Genomic DNA, 20,848 nt, shown 5'->3' with positions numbered 1-20,848 from the left:
GGATATTACGGGTACTCGCTCTGGGGGTTCGGCGGCCGGCGGGGCTGTGGGGGGGCCCGGGCGCGTCCCCCCCCGGTCCCACAGAGCACTGAAAACAACTCACCTACCTGGGCAGGAGGGGCCCCGGCCGCGCCCCCCGCCCCCCCCGTCTCTCAAAGTAGCCTTTTTTCTATCAGATAACCTCAGAAACTTTTTATTTTATTTTATTTTTTTGCTTTGAAATAAGAGGTGGATTTGAAGTCTATTTGAACTGACTTTATATTACGCATAAATATTTATATTTTATCTAAATAACTGCGCTGTAACAAACTTTTTTTGTGGTTTGTTTTTTAGTAATGTTTCAGATCCGTCAGGTTTTTTTCCGTCGTGGGAAAGTTTTCGGGAGTCTCCGTATCGTTCTCGTGTTCGTTCAGTTGAAGTTTCCCCCCCAGCCCCCCCTGGTTTGACACCCCTCTACCCCTGCACCCCCAAACGCCCCCCCCACCACCACGGCCGGCGCCCGCCCCCCGCAGCCCCCGCCGGGTCCGGGGCGGGGGGGTCCGGGCCTGTTTCTCTTTGGCCCCCCCCAGCCTCAGTGCCCCCCGGCTGGGGGCTGCGGCGTCGCCGGGAGCATTGAGTCCCCCCCGGCTGCGGCTCCTTCCAGCCCGCCGGCCGCCTTTTCTATAACCAGCCGTGTCGTTTTAGTGACTTTTTGATAATGTACAGGTTTTGTGAATTTAAATTTATTTCTTTCTATATTTTTAGGACCAATCTCATTTTTAATAAGGTTTAAAGGAGGAAAGGCAGCCTCTGGCCCTCCTCTCCGTTGCCTGTTGATGTCCCCACGAGCTGTAGGACCCCGCGTGTCGCGTTCGAGAATAAACAACTCACGTTTGATAGACACACGTTGGTCTGAGCGCTCTGTGGGAGCGGGGGGCTGTGGGGGGGCTGCGGGGGCGCCCAGGCGATGGGGGGCTGCAGGGGCCCCTGAGCTGAGGGGGGATGCTCCGGGGGCCCCTGAGCTGCGGGGGGGCTGTGAGGATCCCCCCACCCTCCCTCTCCCCCACACGACAGAGGCATTTGCTTTTCTTGCCTTTTTATTTAAAAACAAAACCAAAAAAACCTCGAAGGGGGGAGCTGTCGGGGGGGGCCGAGCGCGGAAGCAGGAGGAAGAAATACAAAACTAGAAACCTCTCGAGATTTTAAAAAAAAGCAACTTAAAAACCTGTACAAAATGCGCTACGTATAAATTAAAGGGGGGGCAGGAGGGGGCCGGGGGGGCCTCGGCTTCTCCTCTGCAGCTCAGGCCCCCCAGGGTTGGCGGGACCCCAACACCCAGCCCCCCCCCAGCAGTGGGGCAGGGGCTTGGTGTGGGGGTCCCAGCACCCCCCAGCCCCCGCGGGGGCTGTCTGCGGGTCTCCCTCTTTGGTTCCTTCCTTGGGGGGGGCCCATGCCCCCCGACCAAAGGGGCTGTGCCCGGGGGGGGGGCCGGGCAGTAGCAGCAACGGGACAGGTGGGTGATGGCTGGAAACCTGGGGGGTGGCGTCACCCCAGGCGGGGGGGGCGAAGGGCCGCAGCCCCCTGCCCCCCCCCAGGCCTGGGCTGAGCACGCACCGAGCTGTGGGGTGAGGTAGATGTGTGGCAGGGGGTCCCCGCTGCCCCGGGGGGGGCCCTCGGCCCTGTGGGGAAACCGAGGGGCCCCGCTGCCCCGGGGGGGCTGGGGACTCCGCTGTGCTGGGGGGGCTGGAAGAACCGGGAGGCCCTGGGCAGAGCTGGCGTGGGGGGGCCATGGCCGGCCCCAGAGCTGGAAGCAAGTGGGGAGACTGCCCCCCCCCTCCGCGGGGAGGGACAGAAGGATGGACGGACAGACCCACGGCGTGGGGTTGCGAAGCCGGGGGGGGGGGGGGGGGGGGGCCGGGGCAGCTCAGCCCCCCCTGCAACTCCCTCAATCTTTGGTTGCAAGAGCCGCCCCCGCGGGACCCCCTGATTGTCGCTGCGCGGGGGGGGCAGCGCAGGGGGGGGCCGCGGCACCCCCGGGTGCGGGGACTCTAAAGTGCCTGGTTGACCCTCGGGGCGCCCGTCGCCCGTGGAAGCGGGGTGGGGGGGTTATTGCACTTGTCCTGCCCCCCCGGGCTGGGGCGGGGGCAGCATGCAGAGCCCCGGCCCGTGCCCACGGGGGCAGGAATGGCTGCGGTGGGGGGGGGGGCAGCACCCCCGGCCCTGCGGGGGGGCTGGTGCCCAGAGACTGGACCCCATTGCGGGGGGGGGGGGGTGTCCACCATCACCCCCCACCCCGGTCCCTGAGCCGGGGCCACCGGCCGGACCGGGCAGCAGAAGGCACGGGGGGCACCGCGGCTGGGGGGGGCTGGCGGGGCCGCGGGCCCTGGAAGCACGAGGGGGCAGCTGGGGACCCCCGGCCCCCCCGGGGCGGCGTTCGTTGTCTTTTCCTTTTTTTTTTTTTTCTTTTAGTTTTTTAGAAAATGCGGGAGGAAGAAAAGCCCTCCGAGGGGGGGCTGCCCGGCCGGGGGGCAGTGAGAGGCCGCGGGAGCAGCGGGACCCCCAGCACTGGTCCCCCCCGGGCTCCGGGACCCCCAGCCGGGGCGCAGGTCCTTCCCGAGGTGGCGGCAGCAGCAGGGCTGGGGGGCAGCGCCGGGCGGGGGTCCCGGCCCAGCCCCTCCCGGCAGCCGGCGGGTGCAGGGTCCCTCGGGCCGGCCCCCCCCGCCGCTACTTGGGGTAGGGGTAGGGGAAGGCGCCGGGCTCGGACGGCGACTCGATGGGGCCGTGGCTCGGGGCGGCGCTGCCGTCCTGCGGGGAGGCGTTAGCGGAGCCTGGGCCCCCAAACCCCCTGCACCCCCCCTGCACCCCCCCGGCCCCCAGCACTCACCTCCAGCGGGAGGGCGGGTGGCACCGGCGGGTACGGCGGGATGAAGGCTCCGGGGACAGCGGTGGCAGCGGGCACGTACTGGGGAGAGCGGTGGCATCAGTGGGGGGGGTGGAAGGTGTCAGGGGGTGCCGGGAGAGGGGCGGGGGGGGGTCTTACCGTGCCGGCGCTGCCCAGCGAGAGGTGGCCGAGCTGCTGGGCCAGGGGAGCCACCACGGAGGGCTGGAGGGGGACGGCGTGGTCCACAGCGGGGGCCAGCACCGCGCCCTGCGTGGCTCCGTCAGCCCGGGGACGGGGATGTGGGGACGCACAGGGATGGGGGGAACAGGGGGCCGGGACAGGGGGGGACAGGGGACACATGGGGACACACGGGGACACTGGGCCCCCAGGGCTGTGGGGACCCAGGTCTGGGGGGGGCGGAGGGGACACGCAGGGACAAGGGCTCCGTGGCAGGGGGGGACAGGGGGGACATGCAGGGCACGGGGCACTGGGGCCACGGGGCTGTGGGGCCGTGGGGTGGGGTCGTGGGTCAGGGCCCAGGGAGACCCAGGGGGTGGGGCAGGGTGGGGCCATGGGGCGGGGCTGTGGCCACAATGGGCGGGGCTGTGGCCACAATGGGCGGGGCTGTGGCCACAATGGGCGGGTCATGCCTGAAAGAGGTGGAGCCATGGCCACAGCGGGCAGAGCACGCCCAAAGTGGGAGGGGCTGTGGCCACAGTGGGCGGGGCATGCCAAAATCGGGTGGGGCCATGGCAACAATGGGCGGGGCATGCCCAGAGTGGGCGCAGCATGGCTAAGGAGGGTGGGGTGGGGCCAGGGATGCTGTCAGGGCGTGGCAGGTGTGGGCGGGGCAGTGGGTGGGGCTCCCGCACCCCCTCCGCCGCTGCTCACCGTGGGCTGCACGAGGTAGGACTGGTGCATCCAGGCGGGGCCGTGGACCTGCGGCAGCGGACGGGTGGGCACGGGTGGGGGCTCCCCCGAGCACCGCCCCCACCCCACGGGGACCCCCCCCCCCCGCCCCCGGGACCCCCCAGCCCCACACCCCCATACCTGGTAGGAGGAGACGGGGGAGGGCAGGTAGGGGGCCAGGGCCGTGGGGGCGATCATCCGGCTGGGGGCCAGCCCGTAGGGCGCCGGGTAGAACCTGTGGGGTGGGGGGGTCAGGGGCGGGGGGACGCCACCGCCGGCAGCCCCCGCCCTGGCAGGGCCTGGGGGGCCCCGGGGCACCCACCCGTTCTGCAGCGCTGTCGCAGGGTCGTAGGCCAAGGTCACAGTGCCCTGGGGGGACAAAAGGGTCAGCGCGGCCCCGTGGCCCCCCAGCAGCTGTGGGGTCTGCCCCCCCAGCAGGACCCCCTCCCCATGCCCCCCCTCCGCCCCCCCGGCCCCCTCTCACCGCATCGCTGTCCCGGGCCCAGGCTCTCCCGTTGGGCACGAACTTGCTCTGGCTCTGCCGCTTCTTCTGCCCCCCGTCCGCAAACTTGCAGAGCAGCGGGTCTGGGGGGGCTGCAGAGAGGGGCCGTCAGTGCTGTCAGCCGTGCCCCGGCCCCCCCAGCCCCTCCGGCCCCCCCAGCCCACCTGGCACCCCCGGGGGCATCTTGATGTACTTCCCGTTGAAGTGGGTGATGACGGCCTCGCACTTCTCCGTGGACTCCATCCTGGGGGGAGCAGGGCTGGGGCGGGGGCCACGCACGGGCCCCTCCCGGCCGGCCCCAGCCCCATGCAGCCCCCCCCCCCCCCCAGCTCTGTGCAGCTCCAAGCACCCCCCTGTCCTCCTGGGCCCCCCCCCAGCCCCATGCGTTGCCCCCCGCCCCCCCGTACCGTGCGAAGCCCACGCCGCGGCTGGCCCCGTGGGGGTCCCGCAGGATGCGGGTGGAGACCACCTGCCCGAAGGGCTTCAGCAGCGCCTCCAGCTCCTGCTCGTCCACCCCCAGCGGCAGGTTCGAGATGTAGAGGTTGGTGGGGTCCTGCTCCTGTTGCTGTGGGGGGGGTCAGGGGGCCGGATGGGCCCTGCGGCACCCGGCGGGGGTCGGGGGGGGGGGGCTCTGGGTGTCGGGGGGGCCCCGAGGGGCCGTGTCGTACCTTGGCCATCTGCGCCTGCACCCCGCTGGCCTTGAGCGCTGTCACGGCCTTCTGGGCCGCTGTGGGGCTGTCGAAGTCAACGAAGCCGTAGCCTGGGGGGGTGGGCAGCGGTGAGAGGGGCCCCCAGAGTCCCCGGCCCCCCCACCCGGCCCCGCAGCCGCCCCCCAACCTTTGCACTTGTTGGTCGTCTTGTCCAGGATGGCTTTGGTGGAGACGATCTTCCCGTACCTGGGGGGAAGAGAGGGGGTCAGTGCCCGGCAGGGCCCCCAGCACCCACCGCGGGGGGGCCCTGGGCTGGGGGCAGCGGGGACCCCAGCCCCCGGGGGGGTCCCGGCCCCACTCACGGCTGGCAGAGCTTGACGAGGTCCTGGTCCGTGGTGCCGGGGTGCAGCCCCCGGATGTAGAGGTTGGTCTTGCTGAGCTGGTCCGTGCCCCCCCCGGCAGGGCTGGGGCTGGGGGGGCCCAGCGGCTGCGCCGGCGGCACATAGGGCTGCTGGGGGGCAGGGGTCAGCGCCCACCGCGGCTTTTGCTGCAGCCCCCCCAGATCCCGGTCCCCCAGGGGACCCGCCTGCGGGTGCAGCGAGGGCAGCCGAAGCCCCCGGCAGGACCCAGAGCCGGATCCTGCCCGTCCCGGGGGGACCCCCGGCCACGGGACCCCCCCGGCCCGACACGGCCCCGGGGCCAGCGCCCATCCCCGGGGCCCCCTGGCCGGTGGCCGGAGGCGGCGCCGGCTGGGAAACCTCCGGGCCTGATGTCAACGTGAAAAAATGAATCGCCCGCGGCCGCCCCCGTGCCCCAGCCCCCCCAGGTCCCTGTCCCCCTCCTCGGGTCCCCCCGTCCCCAGGGCGGCCCCACGTCCCCCCGGCTCCCCAGCCCCGTGGCCCCGCAGGTCCAGGCTCTGGTGTCCACCCCTGGGTCCCGGCCAGGGGGTGCTGGGGACGGGGGTGACCCCAACACCCCCCCGCACCCCAGGGACGGGGCTGGGGGTCTGCATGGGGTCCTCGGGGCGGGACCCACAGACACCCCTGGGGACCCCCCAGCACAAGTGAGCACGGCCGTGCACACGCATGTAGGTGCACATGTGTGTGGGGGTGCACACGCATGTAAACGCACACGCGTGTGGGTCTGCACACAAGCGGGCACGGTTCACGTGTGTGCGCGGTGCCCCCCATGCGTGTGCAAGCGTGTCCCGGGGCTGATGCGTGTGTGCGGAGGGAGCACACGTGTGAAAGGCTGCCCAGGCCCTGCGGGGCTCTCACCCCGTGGCGGGGGCACGGTCCCTGCTGGTGCAGGGCAGGCGTGTGCGTCTTGCACACGCGTGTGCAAGCGTGGACAGGTGTCTGTGGGGGCCGTCCCGCCCCGGGTGGGGCCACGTAGCCCCCGGCTGGGCCGACCCCCCCGCCCCGGGCTCTCTGCTGTGTCTGTGGCCAACGCGTGGGGCGACTGCAGCCCCCCCAGGGAGGGAAACTGAGGCACGGGGTGGGTGCGCAGGCGGCCCCCCCCCAGGCCAGGGCGGGGGGGGCCGTGGCTCACCGGGGCGTCCCTCCCCGACCCCCGCCCCGGCGGGGGCTGCCCCCAGGTGTCCCGCGGCCCCCCCCCCCACCCCCCAGGCCTGCTGAGGCCCCCGTCCCCCCCCGCCCTGCTCTCCCCCCGTCTCTGCGCCAGCCCCCCCCCAGCTCCGGGCCTGCCCCCACCCGGGGGGGGGAGCACGGCCCCGCCATGCCTGTGCCCCCCCCGACCCCGGGGAGCGCTCGGCGGCCGCCACGGCGGGGCCCCCCCCGCCCCCGCCAGCGCTCGCCCCGTGGCGCGGCCCCCGCCGCGGCGGGTACCGGGGACGGGGGGGGGGGGAGCGCCCCGGGCCGGGGGTCCCGCTGCCCGCGGCCCCGCCGCAGCCAAGGGCCGGGCCCGGCGGCGGGCGGGCGGCCCGGGGGGGGCCCGGGGGGCGGGCGGGCGGCCCGGGGGGGGCCCGGGGGGCGGGCGGGGGCCCCCCTACCTTCTTGCTGCTCTTGTTGTAGGCGAAGGCGGGGAGGCCGGAGCGCGGCGGCACCGAGAGCAGCATTTTCCCGAGCGCGAGGGGCCGGGGCGGGCCGGGAGCCAGGCGGGCCCGCGCCTGACGTCACGCCCGGGAGCCAGCCTGGAATCTGGGCTGGCACCGCGCGGGCCGGGCCCTAACGCCGGGGGCGGCCCCGAGCGCCCCGTGGGGCGCCCCGCGAGGGGCCTGGCCGTGGGGCCGGCGGCTCCCCGGGCACGGGGGGGCGCGGCGCGCCCCGCACCCGCGGGTGGGCCCCCCCCCGGCGCTGCCCCTCGCCCCGCTGCAGGGAGGGACACCCCCCCGCCCCGTGGCCCCGGTCCCCGCTGGACGCTAGCGCCCCGGCCGTGGGGGGGGGGGTGGCACCGGGGGACCCTCCTGCCCCTGGCTCCCGCCGGGCCCGTCCGCCGTGCCGGGGCCTGCGCCCCCGCCGCACCCGGCCTCAACCGCGGGTTCGCTCGGCCTCGAGCGCCCGGGACAGCGATGGCGCCGCGGGGGCTGCACACCGGGGGCTGGGAGCCGCGCAGGGGCCCCCGCCACGGGGGTGTCACTGCCCGCCCGGGGACGGGACGGGACGGGACGGGACGGGACGGGACGGGACGGGACGGCTCAGCACCGCGGCGGCCGGAGCGCCCCGGGCCGTAACGCGCGGCCTCTTTAAGCGCGGGCCCGTGGCGCGCGGCTCCTTTAAGGCCGCGAAGCCCCGCCCCCGCCGCCATTACCCCTCGGCGGGGCGACCGCCCCGCCCCGCGCCGCCCGCACCATGGGCGCGGCCATTTTGGAGCAGCCGGTCACGTGCCCACCCACCCGCCGCCGCCTGCCCGTCGGGCGGGGCCGCCATCTTGGCACCTCCCTCCCCCGCCGCGTGACTCCGGCTGTCTCCGCCCCGCGGCTGAAGGCGGGCAGGGGGCCGCCATCTTGGCGCCTCGCGTTCCCCCCCCCTCACACACACGGTGGGGTGATGTGAAAGGGGAGCAGGACGGGGCGGGGGGCTCAGGAAAGGGGGACCTGCAGGGCACCTGGGCCTCCTGAGGGGGTCTGTGGGGCAGAATGGGGGATCCTAGGGGGCCTGGGGGCACCTGGGGGGGGTGTGGGGCAGAATGGGGGATCCTGGGGGCTCCTGGCGGAGTCTGTGGGGCAGGATGAGGGCCCTGTGGGGCAGGGGCAGACCTGGGGGTCCCCGCAGGGTCTGTGGGGGGGATCTAGCATCCCCGGGGTGTTCTGTCAGGGGCAGGACGCAGGGTCCCACAGGGGTTTGTGTGGCAGGACAGGGGTCCCCCCCCAGCCCGTCTGGGGACAGGACCCGGGGTCCCGGCCTAGCAGTGCCTGGCCTGGCATGAGCTCAGCCGGGGCGCCGGGATGGTGCGGGGAGCGAAGGGGCTGGGGGGGCTGCCGCTGCCCCACTTTGCCCCCACGTCCTACCCCCCAGCCGGCCCCGTCTGCCAGGGCACAGGGACCACGTGGCCCCGCTCGGTGTCCGTGCGTCCGTCCGCGTGTCCCCGCAGCGCCGGCCTGGCCCCTTTGTGGCAGCCCTTGGCGCGGATTGTTCTGGCTCTTTGCAGGGCGTCAGCAGGGCTGGGGCCCCCGCGTGCCCCGTGCTGAGCCAGGCCCTTCGGCACCCACCGCGCTGACTCACGCCACGTGCGAGGCTGGGCTGCTGAGCTGGCAGGGATGCCGGTGCCCTGCTCCGTGCGGGCAGGGGCAGAGAGGCACCCCCTGCCCGCTCCCGCTGCCCCCCTGGGGACCAGCACAGCAGGGACGGCCCTGGCCCCCGTCTCTCCTCACTGGTGTGCGAGCAGGGCTGGCTACCGGGGTGCCCCCCCCCCGCGGGCAGGCACCTTCCCCCCTCCGTTCCCCCCCCAGCCTTTCATCCCTGCCTTTCATCTCTCACCCGGGGAGGGAGTGCTGGTCGTCGTGGCAACACCCCAAAGTGTCCCAGCTTGTTGCCATGGCACCCAGAGATGCTCTGAACCCAATCCCAGGACCCCTGCAGCCCCCCAGGGCCCTGCCCCATCCTCAGCCCCCTCCTGCACCCCAGGAGTGCCTTGTGCCAAGCGTGGGGCCTTCCCTCCCCGTGCCGGGGGTTGGCAGTGCCGCGGGGGTGGCAGGGCCGGGGGGGTGGGAGGTACCCCCTCCCTGGGCATCCTCCGCACTTGCCTTGGCCCCGCAGCTGCGCCATGGCCATCGGGGAGGTAAGGCCCTGCGAGCTGCGCTGCCCTGGCCCCTTCCCCCTCAGCCCCCCACTCGCCCCCAGAGCCATGGCCCTGGGGTCCCTCCCTGCCAGGGGGGTGGGTGGGGAGCCCCCGACTCATGAGGACCCTCCCAGTCTGTCATCTCAGCACCCAACCCCAGCACCCCAGCCCATAGCCCCGGCACAGGAGTCCCTGTGTGCCCCCCACTGTGGCCCCCAGCCCTGCTACGGCTCCTGCTCCCACCTCTGTGACCATAACCCCTGTAAGCCATGGCACCCCTCTCTGTTGCCATGGTGGCCCCATTGCCGGGGTGCTCCTGTTGCCATGGTGACCCTGTTGCCAAGGTGCCCCATTGCCAAGACACCCCCATCACCATGGTACCCGGTCGCTGAGGCATCCTGTTGCCATGGCGCCCCATCACTGAGATCCCCCATTGCCACTACACCCCATCACCAAGGCGCTCTGTTGCCATGGCACCCCATCCCCGCGGCACCCAGTTTCCACGGTGCCTGCCAGGATGACACCCGGCCGCCCTGTGCCCCCAGGAGCTGCGGAGCGGGTGCTTCTGGCGGAGGGTGCTGGTGGAGGCGCTGGCGACACTCATCTTCGTGGGGGTGGTGCTGGGCGCCTCGGCAGCCCCCGGGCCCCTGGCACCAGCGCTGGCCGGGGGGCTGGTGGCCGGGGCCTTGGCCTGCACCCTCGGGGGGCCCCAGGCCAACCCAGCACTCACCCTGGCCCTACTCTGCACCCGCAAGCTGGGTGCCCTGCGTGGGGCCGCCGGGCTCCTGGCCCAGTGTGCCGGGGCCGTGCTGGCCTCCGCTGCTGCTCGTCTGGCGCTGCCGGGCGACATCGGCCTCGTCACCCGGGTGAGTGTCCCCGTCCCCGTCCCTGTCCCTGTCCCGGCGGCGGGGCGCTGAAGCTGGCCTGTCGCTGCAGGTGAGCACAGCAGGGACGGCGGGGCAGGCCCTGGCCTGGGAGACCTTTGCCACCTTCCAGCTAACACTGGCCACCTTTGCCACCATCGACCAGGCGGCTCCCCAGGGCGGGCTGGCCCTCGGCAGTGCCGTGGCTGCCGGCGCCCTGGCCGCGGTAAGGACCCCCGCTCGCCCCCACCCCGGGGCTGATGGCTGCCGCCTTGGCCAGCCCTGAACCCCATCTCCTGCAGGGGCCGTTCTCGGGGGGCAGCATGAACCCGGCACGCTCGCTGGGGCCGGCCATCGTCACCGGCATCTGGGACGACCACTGGGTGAGTTGGCAGCACCCCCAGGTCCCCCCTAGAGACCCCAATGTGGGGATGGGTGCCCCCAGCTGCAGTGTGTGACCCCCCAGGTCCCATCCCCACCTCAGGACAGGGGTCCCTGGCTCTTCCCTTCATTTGGACAGATCCCCCCAGTCCCCCCGGGACAGGTAACCCTTGGCTGCATCCCCAGTTTGGGTCCTCCTGGTCCCTCCATCACAGCACGGATCCCCCCAGTCCCCATCCTCGGCATGGGCTCCTCCTGGTGCCCCCACCCCAAACATGTGATCCCCCCCCGCGGCTCTTCATGCCTGGAGCAGGTTCCTCTAGTTAGTCCCCATCACTGGTGTGGGGTCCCCAGTCCCCCCATCCCTGGGGCAGTGCTCAGCATTCCCCCAGCAGCCCCTGACCCCACATCGCCTGTCCCCGGGGCACCCCTGACATGTCCCCCCCGAGGGCATCCCTGACCTTGTGTGTCTCCCCCCGGGGCACACCTGACACGCATCCCCCCCAGGTGTACTGGCTGGGGCCGGTGTTGGGCGCGGTGCTGGCTGGGCTCTCCTACGAGTTCGTCTTCGCCCCCGGTGCCTCCCGGGAGAAGCTGGGCGCCTGCCTCGCCTGCCGGGACGTGGCGCTGGTGGAGACCACCAGCCCGTCCCCCTCCTCGCCCTCTGCCCGCGGCCCCCCGGCCCCCCCGGCCGAGCAGGGCCAGGGCACGGACTGAGCGCCCCCGGCCCCCTGCTCTGACCCAGCCCGCGGGAGGTGGCATGCGGGCCCCAAGACGGGGTCCCTGCCAGCCCCCCAGCCCAGCACCCTCCATGGGGCACCCAGGGCACGGTGCCCCTCCGGCAGGATGGGGGGAGCTGGAGGGGCCATGCACAGGTGGCTCCAGCCCCCCCTCTCCCTCCAGCCGCGCTCTCCCCTCGGGGGGATTAAAGATGGCTTTGGGTCGGACGTGGGTGCAGAGTGTTGCTGTGGGGGATTGGGGGTCTTGGTGGCTGCGAGCCCCCGGACCTGTGCCCTTGGGGTGCAGGGGCACCCCGACACCGGGGTCCTCCCCTGTGCCCCCCTCAGGGCCGTGCCCCCTCCCCGGCTCCCCCAGGCGGGTGCCCCCTCTCTGGGGCCCCGTGGCGAGGGTGAGGGCCAGGACCCCCCGTCCCGTGCCGGGGCGCTGAGCGCAGCAAAGCGCTTTGTCGCGGCCTCTGCAGCCCCGGCAGATTTCTGCGGGCGCCAATGGCCGGGCCCGGCCCTAATCCCCCCAGCCGGGGAATTAGCGCCCGCTAAGCCGGGCTGAATAACCCTCCCGCAGACAACAGGGCCGGGGTGGGGAGAGCCCCCGTGGCCCCCAGCGGGGCTGGCCCGGGGGGGGGCACCCAGGGCCCCCTCTGTGTGGGGCTGGGAGAGGCTGGCTCCCAGCAAGGTCGCCCCAAAGTGTCCCCGAAAACATGAGGGGGGGCTCTCAGCACTGCCCCCAGCCCCTGAGCATGGTGATGTCCCGCAAACCCCACAGAGTGCACCTATGGGTCAGAGCCCCCCCCCCGGCAAGGCAGCCCCAGGGAGGGGGGGGGGTGTGCAGGTCTGGGGTGTCCCCACCATCCTGGGGGTGCAGGGCTGCCCCGGGGGAGTCCGGGGGGGGGGTGGGGGGGTCCCTTGCCACACGTCACCCGTACCCCGCCCCGGGCAGCGAAGCAGTTAACGGGCGGTGGCGGTGGTGGGATCCCACCCCCGGGGCCGGCCGGGGGGGCCTTATAAAGGTGGGCACGGGTGGCCCCGGGGAGGGGAGCGGGGCCACGGAGGGCAGCGGGGCCAGGCCATGCGGGAGCTGCGCTCGTCCTCCTTCTGGAGGGCCATCCTGGCCGAGTTCCTGGGCAGCTTCCTCTATGCTTTGCTGGGGCTGGGGGCCTCCCTGCGCTGGGCCCCGGGCCCCCCCAGCGTGCTGGGGGCCGCCCTGGCCTTCGGGCTGGCCCAGGCCACCCTGGTGCAGATGCTGGGCCATGTCAGCGGGGGCCACGTCAACCCGGCCATCACCCTGGCCTTCCTGCTGGCCTCGCAGCTCTCCGTGCTCCGCGCCCTGGGCTACCTCCTGGCCCAGCTGCTGGGCGCCCTGGCCGGGGCCGGCGTGCTCTACGGGGTGACGCCGGCCCCCGTCCGCGGCACCCTCGGCGTCAGCGCGGTGAGCGGGGGGGGGCTGGGGGTGCTTGGGGGAGTGGGCGTGCTTGAGGGGTTGGGGTACTGTGGGGCGGGGAGGGGGGAGTGGGGCTCTCCAGGAGGTGTTTTGGGGTTTGCTGTGAGGGGGGATTGCGGGGGGGGGTTGGGGTACTGAGGGGATGGGGGAGCTAACGGAGGATTAGGGTGTCCAGGAGGTGCTTGAGTCTTTGGGGGCAGTAATGGGGGCTGGGTGTCTGGGAGGCATTTGGGGGTGAGCAGGGGTTTGGGGTACGGTGGGGCTGGGGAAGACAAGGGGGTCAACAGGGAATTGGGGCTGGGGAGCAAGGGGCGGCGATGGCCAGGGCAGCGGGCGTTTGGGGTGCTGGGGGAATGGAGGACCAGCTCCGTGGGGTGCTGGCTGAGCGCAGGCGGGGTGCTGAGGCCTCTCCCCGTGCAGCTGCACCCCAGCGTGGGCCTGGGCCAGGGCACGGTGGTGGAGCTGCTCCTGACGGCCCAGTTCGTCCTCTGCGTCTTGGCCAGCTTCGACAACCGCTACGACGGGCGCCCGGGCTCGGCCGCGCTGCCCGTCGGCTTCTCCCTTGCCCTCGGCCACCTCTTCGGGGTAAGGGCAGCCACGGGGCCCCTCCTGGCGTGACCCCAGGGGCTGGGATGGGGCCTGGGGCCAGGGGGGCAGCCGGCCGGCACCCCACTGCCCCGTGTCCCCCTCCACCGCCCCGTCCTCCCTGCAGATCCACTACACGGGCGCCGGCATGAACCCCGCACGCTGCTTCGCCCCCGCCGTCATCACCCGCAACTTCACCAACCACTGGGTAAGTGGGGCGCGGGGACCCCCCACGCCGCCCCGGGCCCTTCCCGCTTGTCCCAGTCCTGCCCCAGCCGCCGTGTCCCTGCCAAGGGCGGCCGGAGCCCCCCCGGTGACAGCGGCACCCCAGGGTGCTGGGGGCTGTGCAGACAGGGGGCAAGGAGCCCCCCCAGCCCTGCTGCCCCCCCCCAATATCTGGGGGGACGTGGCCGCCCCTCGCTCCCGCTGCCCCGCTGCACTGGGGGGTGGGTGCCCCACGGCACCAGGGATGGGGGTGGGGGGTGCTGTCCCCCGGGGGGCGGGGGGGCGCCGGTGCCGGTGCCCACGCCGCCCCCCCGCAGGTGTACTGGGCGGGCCCGCTGCTGGGCGCGGCGGTGGGCGCGGTGCTGTACGAGTTCGCGCTGTGCCCGCGGCCGCGCAGCCTGGCCGAGCGCCTGGCCGCGCTCAAGGGAGAGCCCCCCGCCGCCGAGGCGCCGCCCGAGCCGCCGGCCGAGCCGCTGGAGCTGAAGATGCAGGGCCTGTAGGCCGGGCCCGGCCCCCCGCGCCCGCCCGCTGCTTTGCTGTGACGGGGCCGCCGCGGGGCGTGTGGTGCGTGTGTGTGCGGCGCGGCGCGGCGCGGCGGGCGGCGGCGGGGCCCCGCTGCCGGGACCCAGCCGGGCCGGGGCCGCCCGTACCGGGCCGGGGCCGCCCCGCCCCGACGCGGCGGGAGTTCTGTGTTCGGTGAATTAAACCTGCTCTTTTATTTTGGTAACCGGTCGCGGCCGTGCCCGGCGCCGGGGGACCGGGCGGGACCGGGCGGGGGGGGCGGTACCGGGGCCCCGAGGCCGCGCCGGGCCCGTGTCGCCCCGGCAACCGCGCGGGGGCTGACGGGAGGCGCCCGCCGCAGCCGCCCGTTCCCGCGCAGGCAGGGGAGGCCCCGCCCCGCCCCGGGGGAGGGGCTGCGCCCCGAACAGGGCCGCAGTTAAAAGGGCAATGGCGCGCATGCGCACCGCCTCCCCGCAGGACGCCTGGCGGGGGCAGTCCCCGCAGCTCCACGGCGGGCGGAGCGGGGCGACGCCGGTGCGGTGCCGGAGGGAAGGGGGCTGCGGGGCCCCGCGCCGCCGGTCCACGCCCGTGGCGGGTGACGGGAGGGGGGACAAGGCCCCACCGGATCCTCTCGGGAGGGAGTTACCGCTTGAAGTCGGCGGGCGGGGCGGGGCGGGGCCTCCCGCCGCGGGAACTGGGGCGGTTGTGTAACGCCGCCCCCGCGCCGGTTCCCGGTGCGCTCGGCCGCGAGGGCGGCGGAGGCGGGGCCGGCGGTGAGCGCGGGGGGCCGGGGACCGGGGACCGGGGCCGGCGGGTGCTCCGGTATCGGGGGAGACCGGGACGGGCTGGTGCCCAGGGAGCGGGGGGCGGCGCCGGGGCCGGGACCGGGGCCGGGACCGGCCGACGCTCCGGTATCGGGCGCGGGCCGGGGCCGGCTGGTGCCACGGGAAGCGGGATCCCCGCTGGTGCCCCGATCTCGGGAACCGCGGCACCGGGGCCGGCTGGTGCCCCGGTACCGGCGCTGGGGGGCCCGGGGACACCCCGAACGGGGGGGGGGCACTCGGCGGCGCTGCTGACGGCCGTCTCGCAGAAGGCCCCCGGTGCCCGGTGCGCAGCGCCCCGGCGCGCTGCATGGACTGGTACATGATGAACTGCGAGCTGCTGGCCACCTGCAGCGCCCTGGGCTACCTGGAAGGGGACGTCTACCACCGGGAGCCCGACTGCCTGGGTAGGTGGGGCGGCGGCGGGCGGCGGGGGCGGCGGGCGGCGGGGGCTCACGGCCCCGGCCCCCCCAGAGAGCGTCAAGGACCTGATCCGGTACCTGCGCCACGAGGACGAGACCCGGGACGTCCGGCAGCAGCTGGGGGCGGCCCAGATCCTGCAGAACGACCTCCTGCCCATCCTGGTCCAGTACCCGCAGGATAAGGTGCTCTTCGATGCCGTCGTCAGGTACCGGGGGGCAGGGTGGGGGGCCGGGGTGGCCCCCCGGGGGCTCCCCGCGGAGCGGCGGTCCCACACGCGCCCCCCCCGCCCTCTCGCAGGCTGATGGTGAACCTGACGCAGCCGGCTCTGCTCTGCTTCGGCAAAGTGCCGCCGGATGCCACCTCCCGGCACCACTTTCTCCAGGTGCTGTCCTACCTCCAGGCCTACAAAGAGGTGAGTGCCCGGGGAGGGGGCCCTGGGTGGGGTGCTCTGCCTGGGCCCCCCCAGACTCACACAGGGGTTTCTGCAGGCTTTCGCCAGTGAGAAAGTTTTTGGGGTGCTCAGTGAGAAGCTCTACGACCTGCTGCAGCTGGTGAGGCCCGTGTCCCTGCGTGGCTCCCGGGGACTGCGAGGTCCCGCCCTGCCAAGCGGGGCCGGGGTCCCCATGGGTGCCGCGGGGAGTCCTCACAGCTCCATCGCCCCAGGACTGGGAGCAGCGGCAGGAGGAGGACACGCTGCTAATCGAGAGGATCTTGCTGCTGGTGCGCAATGTGCTGCACGTCCCCCCGGACCCCACGGAGGAGCAGGTACCGGGATGGGGCCCTTCCCCAGGTACCTGGCAGGTCTGGGGCCATGGTGGCTCCCCAGGGACCCCCAACATTCTGCCCGCTGAGCCCCCCACCCCATGTCCCCCCCCCCCCAGGGCGTGGACGGCGATGCCAGTGTGCATGACCGGGTGCTGTGGGCGCTGCACATCACCGGGATGGATGACCTGCTCAAGTTCCTGGCCAGCGCCCAGGCGGAGCAGCAATGGGCCCTGCATGTCCTGGAGATCATCTCCCTCATGTTCCGTGACCAGGTGAGCTGGGGCAGGGGGTGATGGGGCAGGGGACGCCCCTGCAGCACCCCCGCAGCGCTGACGGCGCTGCCCGCAGAGCCCGGAGGAGCTGGCAGTGCTGGGGCAGGGGCAGTCGGCCGCCGAGCACGGGGAGGACACGCGGGAGCTGGAGGCCCTGCGGCAGCGCGAGCTGGCGGAGAGGAGAGCCCGAGCACTGCAGCGCCCATCCAGGTGAGGGGAGGGGGACCCCCGTGGCAGGGCTGGGACCGCTGTGGCAGGACCGACACCGCTCAGCCCATGTCCTCCTGCTCCAGGCACTCCCGCTTCGGTGGCTCCTACGTCCTGCAGGGTCTGAAGGCGATCGGGGACCGGGACGTCGTGTTTCACAAGGGGCTGCACAACGTGAGCGCGGGGACATGGCGGGGGGGCATGGGGACAATGACATGGATGTAAGTCCTGCTGCTCCATGCTTGTCCCCCGCAGCTGAAGAGCTACAGCCATGACCTGGGCAAGGAGACGCGGCGGGTGCCGCGGCGGCGCCAGGCTGCCCCGGAGGCCGAGCCCCCCCGCCGCTCTGCCCGCAACGTCCGGCTCTTCCTGTGCCGCTTCTGCCAGGATTTCCTGGAGGGCTGCTACAACCGCCTGATGCTGCTGGTCAAGGTGAGGGGCCGGGGGGGCTGTGATCCCCTCCCCGCGCTGCGGGACTGCCACTGAGCCCCCCCCCCGCCACCCCCAGGACCAGCTGGTGCGGGAGAAGGCTCAGCAGCACGATGAGACCTACTACCTGTGGGCCACCGCCTTCTTCATGGCCTTCAACCGCTGCCGGGGCTTCCGCCCCGAGCTGGTGTCGGAGACGGTGGGTGTCCGCGCCTTCCACTTTATCGAGCAGAACCTCACCACCTACTACGAGATGGCACTGATGGACAAGAAGGACGCAGCGACCTGGGCCCGCAGGTGGGTGCCTGGGACCCCCCCGGGTGCCCGGGGCCCCCCCGGCTGTGGGGCCCTGCACTGACGCTGCCCATCCCCAGGATGCACCTGGCCCTGAAGGCGTACCAGGAGCTGCTGCGGACGGTGCAGGAGATGGACCGGTCCCCTGAGCAGGCAGTGCGGGACAGCAGCCAGGTCATCAAGAGTGAGTCCGTCTGTCCTTCTGCCCATTTCTGGGGGGGCCCACCCTGGCCCCCTCAGCTGACCCCCTCCTCCCCAGGCAACATCTTCTACCTGATGGAGTACCGGGAGCTCTTCCTCGCCCTCTTCCGCAAGTTTGATGAGACCAAGCAGCCGCGCAGCTTCTTGCAGGACCTGGTGGAGACGGCCCATCTCTTTCTCCGCATGCTGGAGCGCTTCTGCCGGGGCCGCGCCGGCCTTGTGGTGCAGGTGGGATGCGGCTGCCCCACCGGGGAGGTCCCTGGAGAGTCAGGCAGCCCCTCCTGACCCCGTCCTTGCCCCCCAGAACAAGCGCGTGCGGAGGAGGAAGAAGCCGCGGGCAGCTGCAGCCCTCGCCCCGCAGCCACCCAGCGCCATGGAGCTGGAGGAGCTGTGGGCAGGATTGGCCCCGCAGCTCCAGGCCTGCCTGCAGGTAGGGGGAAGGATCCGGCTCCACGGGGGGCACCGGGTGTCTTGGTGGGGCGCAGGGTGACTGTGTCCTGCCTCAGGGCGAGGTGCCCCTCCCCGAGGATGTGGTGCCCTTTGATGCCGCCTCGGAGACGCCGGTGGAGGAGCAGCGCGCAGAGGCTCTGCTACGGATCCAGGGGTGCCTGCGGGACGCCCAGGCCCCCCAGGCCCTGCGGCTGCTCCGCTCTGCCAGGTACCGGCACCGCAATTCCCATCCTGCAGCCGGGCAGGGGTGCGGGGATACGGTGCCAGCCTGTCCCCCTCTCCCCAGGGATGTCTGGCCTGAAGGGGATGTGTTCGGACCCCCTGACGCGGGGCCGCCCGAGGAGACCCAGCTGCTGCGGGAGATCCTCTTCGCTCCCCTGCCCCGTGAGTTCCCCAGCCGGCGGCACTGGGAGTGGTGGGCTCTGGGCTGTGGAGCTCCAGGCCCTCAGCACTGTCCCACCTCAGGGCACGCGCCCCCCGAGGCCGAGGAGCCAGAGGAAGAGGAGGATGAGGAAGAGGAAGAGGAGGAAGAGACCGTGCAGGTGTCAGAGAAGGAGTTCAACTTCCTCGACTACCTGAAACGGTGAGAGGGGATGGGGGAGCCCCAGGGTCCAGGGTGGCACCGCTTGCCGGGGCGGTCCCACTCACCGGGGCTGCCGGGGCAGGTTCGCCTGCGCCCCCGTGGTCCGGGCGCTCGTGCTGCTGCTGCGGGGGTACGCCCGCAACAGCCCCCGCACCAACCACTGTGCCGCTCGCCTGCTGCACCGCCTGGCCCGCGACCTACACATGGAGGCCCTGCTCTTCCAGCTCTCCCTCTTCGCCCTCTTCCACCGCCTCCTCAGCGACCCTGCCGCCGGCGCACACCAGGTGAGCCGGGGCCTGGCTCCCCCCGAGCCCCCAGGGAGGGGTCCCCCCCGGTGTCTCCCAGCCCCGCTGTTTCCCAGCCCCGCTCTCCCTCTGCCCGCAGGAACTGGTGGCGTTGGCCAAGTTCATCCTGGGCAAGTTCTTTGCGCTGGCGGCCACCAACAAGAAGGCCTTCGTGGAGCTGCTCTTCTGGAAGAGCCCGGCGGCTGTCCGCGAGATGACCGAGGGCTACGGCTCCCTGCGGGAGGGAGAGGGGTGAGTGGGGCCGGGGAGGGGGCTGCCGCCCTCCCCTTGCCTCCCCTCACCTCCCCTCCACCTCTGCCCAGGGCTGGCAGGAGCCGGGTCCCCCCCTGGACCCCCCAGGAGGAGCAGGAGCTGCGGGACCTGTACTGGAAGTACAAGGAGGTGGAAGGTACTGGGGCTCCCCAGGGCGGGGGGCAGCGGGACCCCCGGGGGGCGGCGGGGGCTCCCTCCCTGCAGCCTCCTGCTTCTGCAGGCGAGGACGTCATCGCTGCCATCCTGGCCCATCTCCCGGCGCCGGGGCGGACGCGGAGGCAGGTGGTGAAGCAGCTGGTGCGGCTGGGGCTGGCCGGCAGCGCCAAGGACTTCCCGCGGGAGAGGTGGGTTGGGGACCCCCGGGCCGGGGCAGCCGCCTCGCCCTGGGGCAGGGTCCAACGGCCATGCCCCCCCCAGGAAGGGCACCTGCCTCGTGCTGTGGACGCAGGAGCAGGAGGAGGAGCTGACGCGGCTCTTCGAGGAGTTCCGGGGCTCGGAGGGTGAGTGAGGCCGGGGTTGGCTGGGGGGGGCAGCCCCCTGTAGCCCCCCGAAGCCCCCCACCCTGACCCCCTTTCCCACAGACGTCCTGGGGAACATCATGAAGCACCTGACGGCGCGGCGGTCGCGGGCTCGTGTGGTGGACAAGCTGCTGGGGCTGGGGCTGGTGACGGAGCGCAAGGAGCTGTACAAAAAGCGCCGGAGGAAGGGCCATGGCCCCGGGCCGGTACAGGGGGCTGAGGGGGGCCTGGGCTGTGCCCAGTGGGTGCTGCCCCACCACGGGCACCCACACACTGCTGGTCCCTGCAGGGTGCGGCGGGTGCCCCCGCAGTGCCGGCTCAGGACAGCTCGGCAGAGGATGGGGACAGTGAGGAAGAGGAGGAGGATGAAGTGGAGGAAGGTCCCATGGAGGAACACTGGGAGCCCGAGGAAGGGGCTGGGCAGGGCCTGGCACATCGTCTGCATCAGGAAGGTGGGCAAGGGGCTCTGAGCCCCCCGGTCGGGCTTGGCTCCGGGGCCATATCCTGTCTCACCCTCCCCTGTCCCCAGGCCTGGCCGGGCCCCTGCGGTGGCTGGAGAACTGCCTGAGGAGGACGGCCGGGGACCGCGAGGAGGATGGTGAGCGGGCGGGGGGCCGGTGGCTGGGGCGGGGGGCCGGGGCTGGGCTGATGGTGCTCTTGGCCCAGGCGTGTCCCACCCAGTGCCGCTGGTGCCGCTCTCGGAGGAGAATGAGGACGCCATGGAGGACCGTCGCTTCCAGGCCCTGCTGCGGCAGCTGGGGCTCCGGCCTCCCGCCAGCGAGCAGGTGAGGTCCCTGTCCCCCTCCCTGTCCCCCTCCCTGTCCCCTCACTCCCGGCGTGGCCCTGCAGCCTTTCCCTTCTCTGCCCAGGAATCCTTCTGGCGCATTCCGGCTGCCCTCAGCCCACAGCAGCTCCGCCGTGCGGCCGCCTCCATCGCCCATTACAGCCCCGACCCCCCGGGGTCCCCCCAGGGGCTGCTGGAGCCACCCAGGTGCCCCCAGGACCCCAATCCAGGTGAGGGGCTGGGCTGGGGGTGCGGGAGCTGGGCTGGGGTCCCCCAGCCATGGGGCCAGCCCTGAACCCCTCTTCTTGTGCCCATCAGCAGAGCAGCTGCCGGCAGGGCTGGGATCGGACTCGGAGAGGTGAGGATGGGCTCCTGTGCACCGGCCCCCAGCTGGGTCCTCTCCCTGACTCTGGGGGGGGTCCTCTCCCCGACTGGGGGCGGGATCCGGACCCCTGGGTTCTCCCAATGCGGGACTGAGTGGTGCCAACCCTTGTCCCCACTGCTGCAGCGAGGAGCCTGGCCCCATCCCTGTCCCCGTCCCTGTCCCCAGCCCAGTGCAGCTGGGCACCAAGAGGCAACGGGAGCTCGACAGCGACGATGAGGATAACGGGAGCTCAGGTGGGTTCAGCCCCTCCAGCCCCATCTCCTCCA

General features: G+C 73.0%; 4 protein-coding genes across 4 annotated transcripts; 3 read left to right on the top strand and 1 right to left on the bottom strand.

Moving 5' to 3' along the window:
• Positions 1-2,703: 2,703 nt before the first annotated feature.
• On the bottom strand, positions 2,704-6,998 carry RBMS2 (RNA binding motif single stranded interacting protein 2). The gene is given in 13 exon segments (XM_059832796.1): positions 2,704-2,784; positions 2,864-2,941; positions 3,020-3,127; positions 3,752-3,799; positions 3,911-4,016; positions 4,092-4,138; positions 4,254-4,363; positions 4,436-4,515; positions 4,679-4,902; positions 4,940-5,031; positions 5,109-5,167; positions 5,284-5,432; positions 6,933-6,998. Coding segments are annotated over 13 exon segments (1,248 nt in total).
• A 2,147-nt stretch (positions 6,999-9,145) lies between these two features.
• On the top strand, positions 9,146-11,121 carry LOC132320442 (aquaporin-2-like). The gene is made up of 5 exons (XM_059832773.1): positions 9,146-9,160; positions 9,706-10,026; positions 10,097-10,249; positions 10,326-10,406; positions 10,912-11,121. Exons 1-5 carry the CDS (start codon positions 9,146-9,148, stop codon positions 11,119-11,121), a joined length of 780 nt encoding a protein of 259 aa, XP_059688756.1.
• Positions 11,122-12,210: 1,089 nt separating this feature from the next.
• Positions 12,211-13,892, top strand: MIP (major intrinsic protein of lens fiber). Its single transcript, XM_059832814.1, has 4 exons — positions 12,211-12,570; positions 13,003-13,167; positions 13,295-13,375; positions 13,710-13,892. The coding sequence occupies exons 1-4, from the start codon at positions 12,211-12,213 to the stop codon at positions 13,890-13,892; spliced, it is 789 nt and encodes a 262-aa protein (XP_059688797.1).
• A 1,132-nt stretch (positions 13,893-15,024) lies between these two features.
• On the top strand, positions 15,025-20,559 carry TIMELESS (timeless circadian regulator). The gene is made up of 27 exons (XM_059832772.1): positions 15,025-15,121; positions 15,189-15,342; positions 15,435-15,549; positions 15,626-15,688; positions 15,801-15,902; positions 16,019-16,174; positions 16,251-16,384; positions 16,468-16,555; positions 16,637-16,813; positions 16,890-17,107; positions 17,185-17,288; positions 17,364-17,533; positions 17,610-17,735; positions 17,812-17,963; positions 18,042-18,139; positions 18,221-18,338; positions 18,421-18,622; positions 18,723-18,874; positions 18,946-19,031; positions 19,116-19,239; positions 19,313-19,395; positions 19,477-19,619; positions 19,703-19,865; positions 19,943-20,011; positions 20,080-20,198; positions 20,283-20,427; positions 20,516-20,559. The coding sequence occupies exons 1-27, from the start codon at positions 15,025-15,027 to the stop codon at positions 20,557-20,559; spliced, it is 3,402 nt and encodes a 1,133-aa protein (XP_059688755.1).
• The last annotated feature ends 289 nt before the right edge of the window (positions 20,560-20,848 follow it).

This window comes from Gavia stellata, chromosome 36, assembly GCF_030936135.1.
Source record: "Gavia stellata isolate bGavSte3 chromosome 36, bGavSte3.hap2, whole genome shotgun sequence".
Classification (NCBI taxonomy): Eukaryota; Metazoa; Chordata; class Aves; order Gaviiformes; family Gaviidae; genus Gavia; species Gavia stellata.
This window is presented reverse-complemented; position numbering and strand designations above follow the sequence as displayed.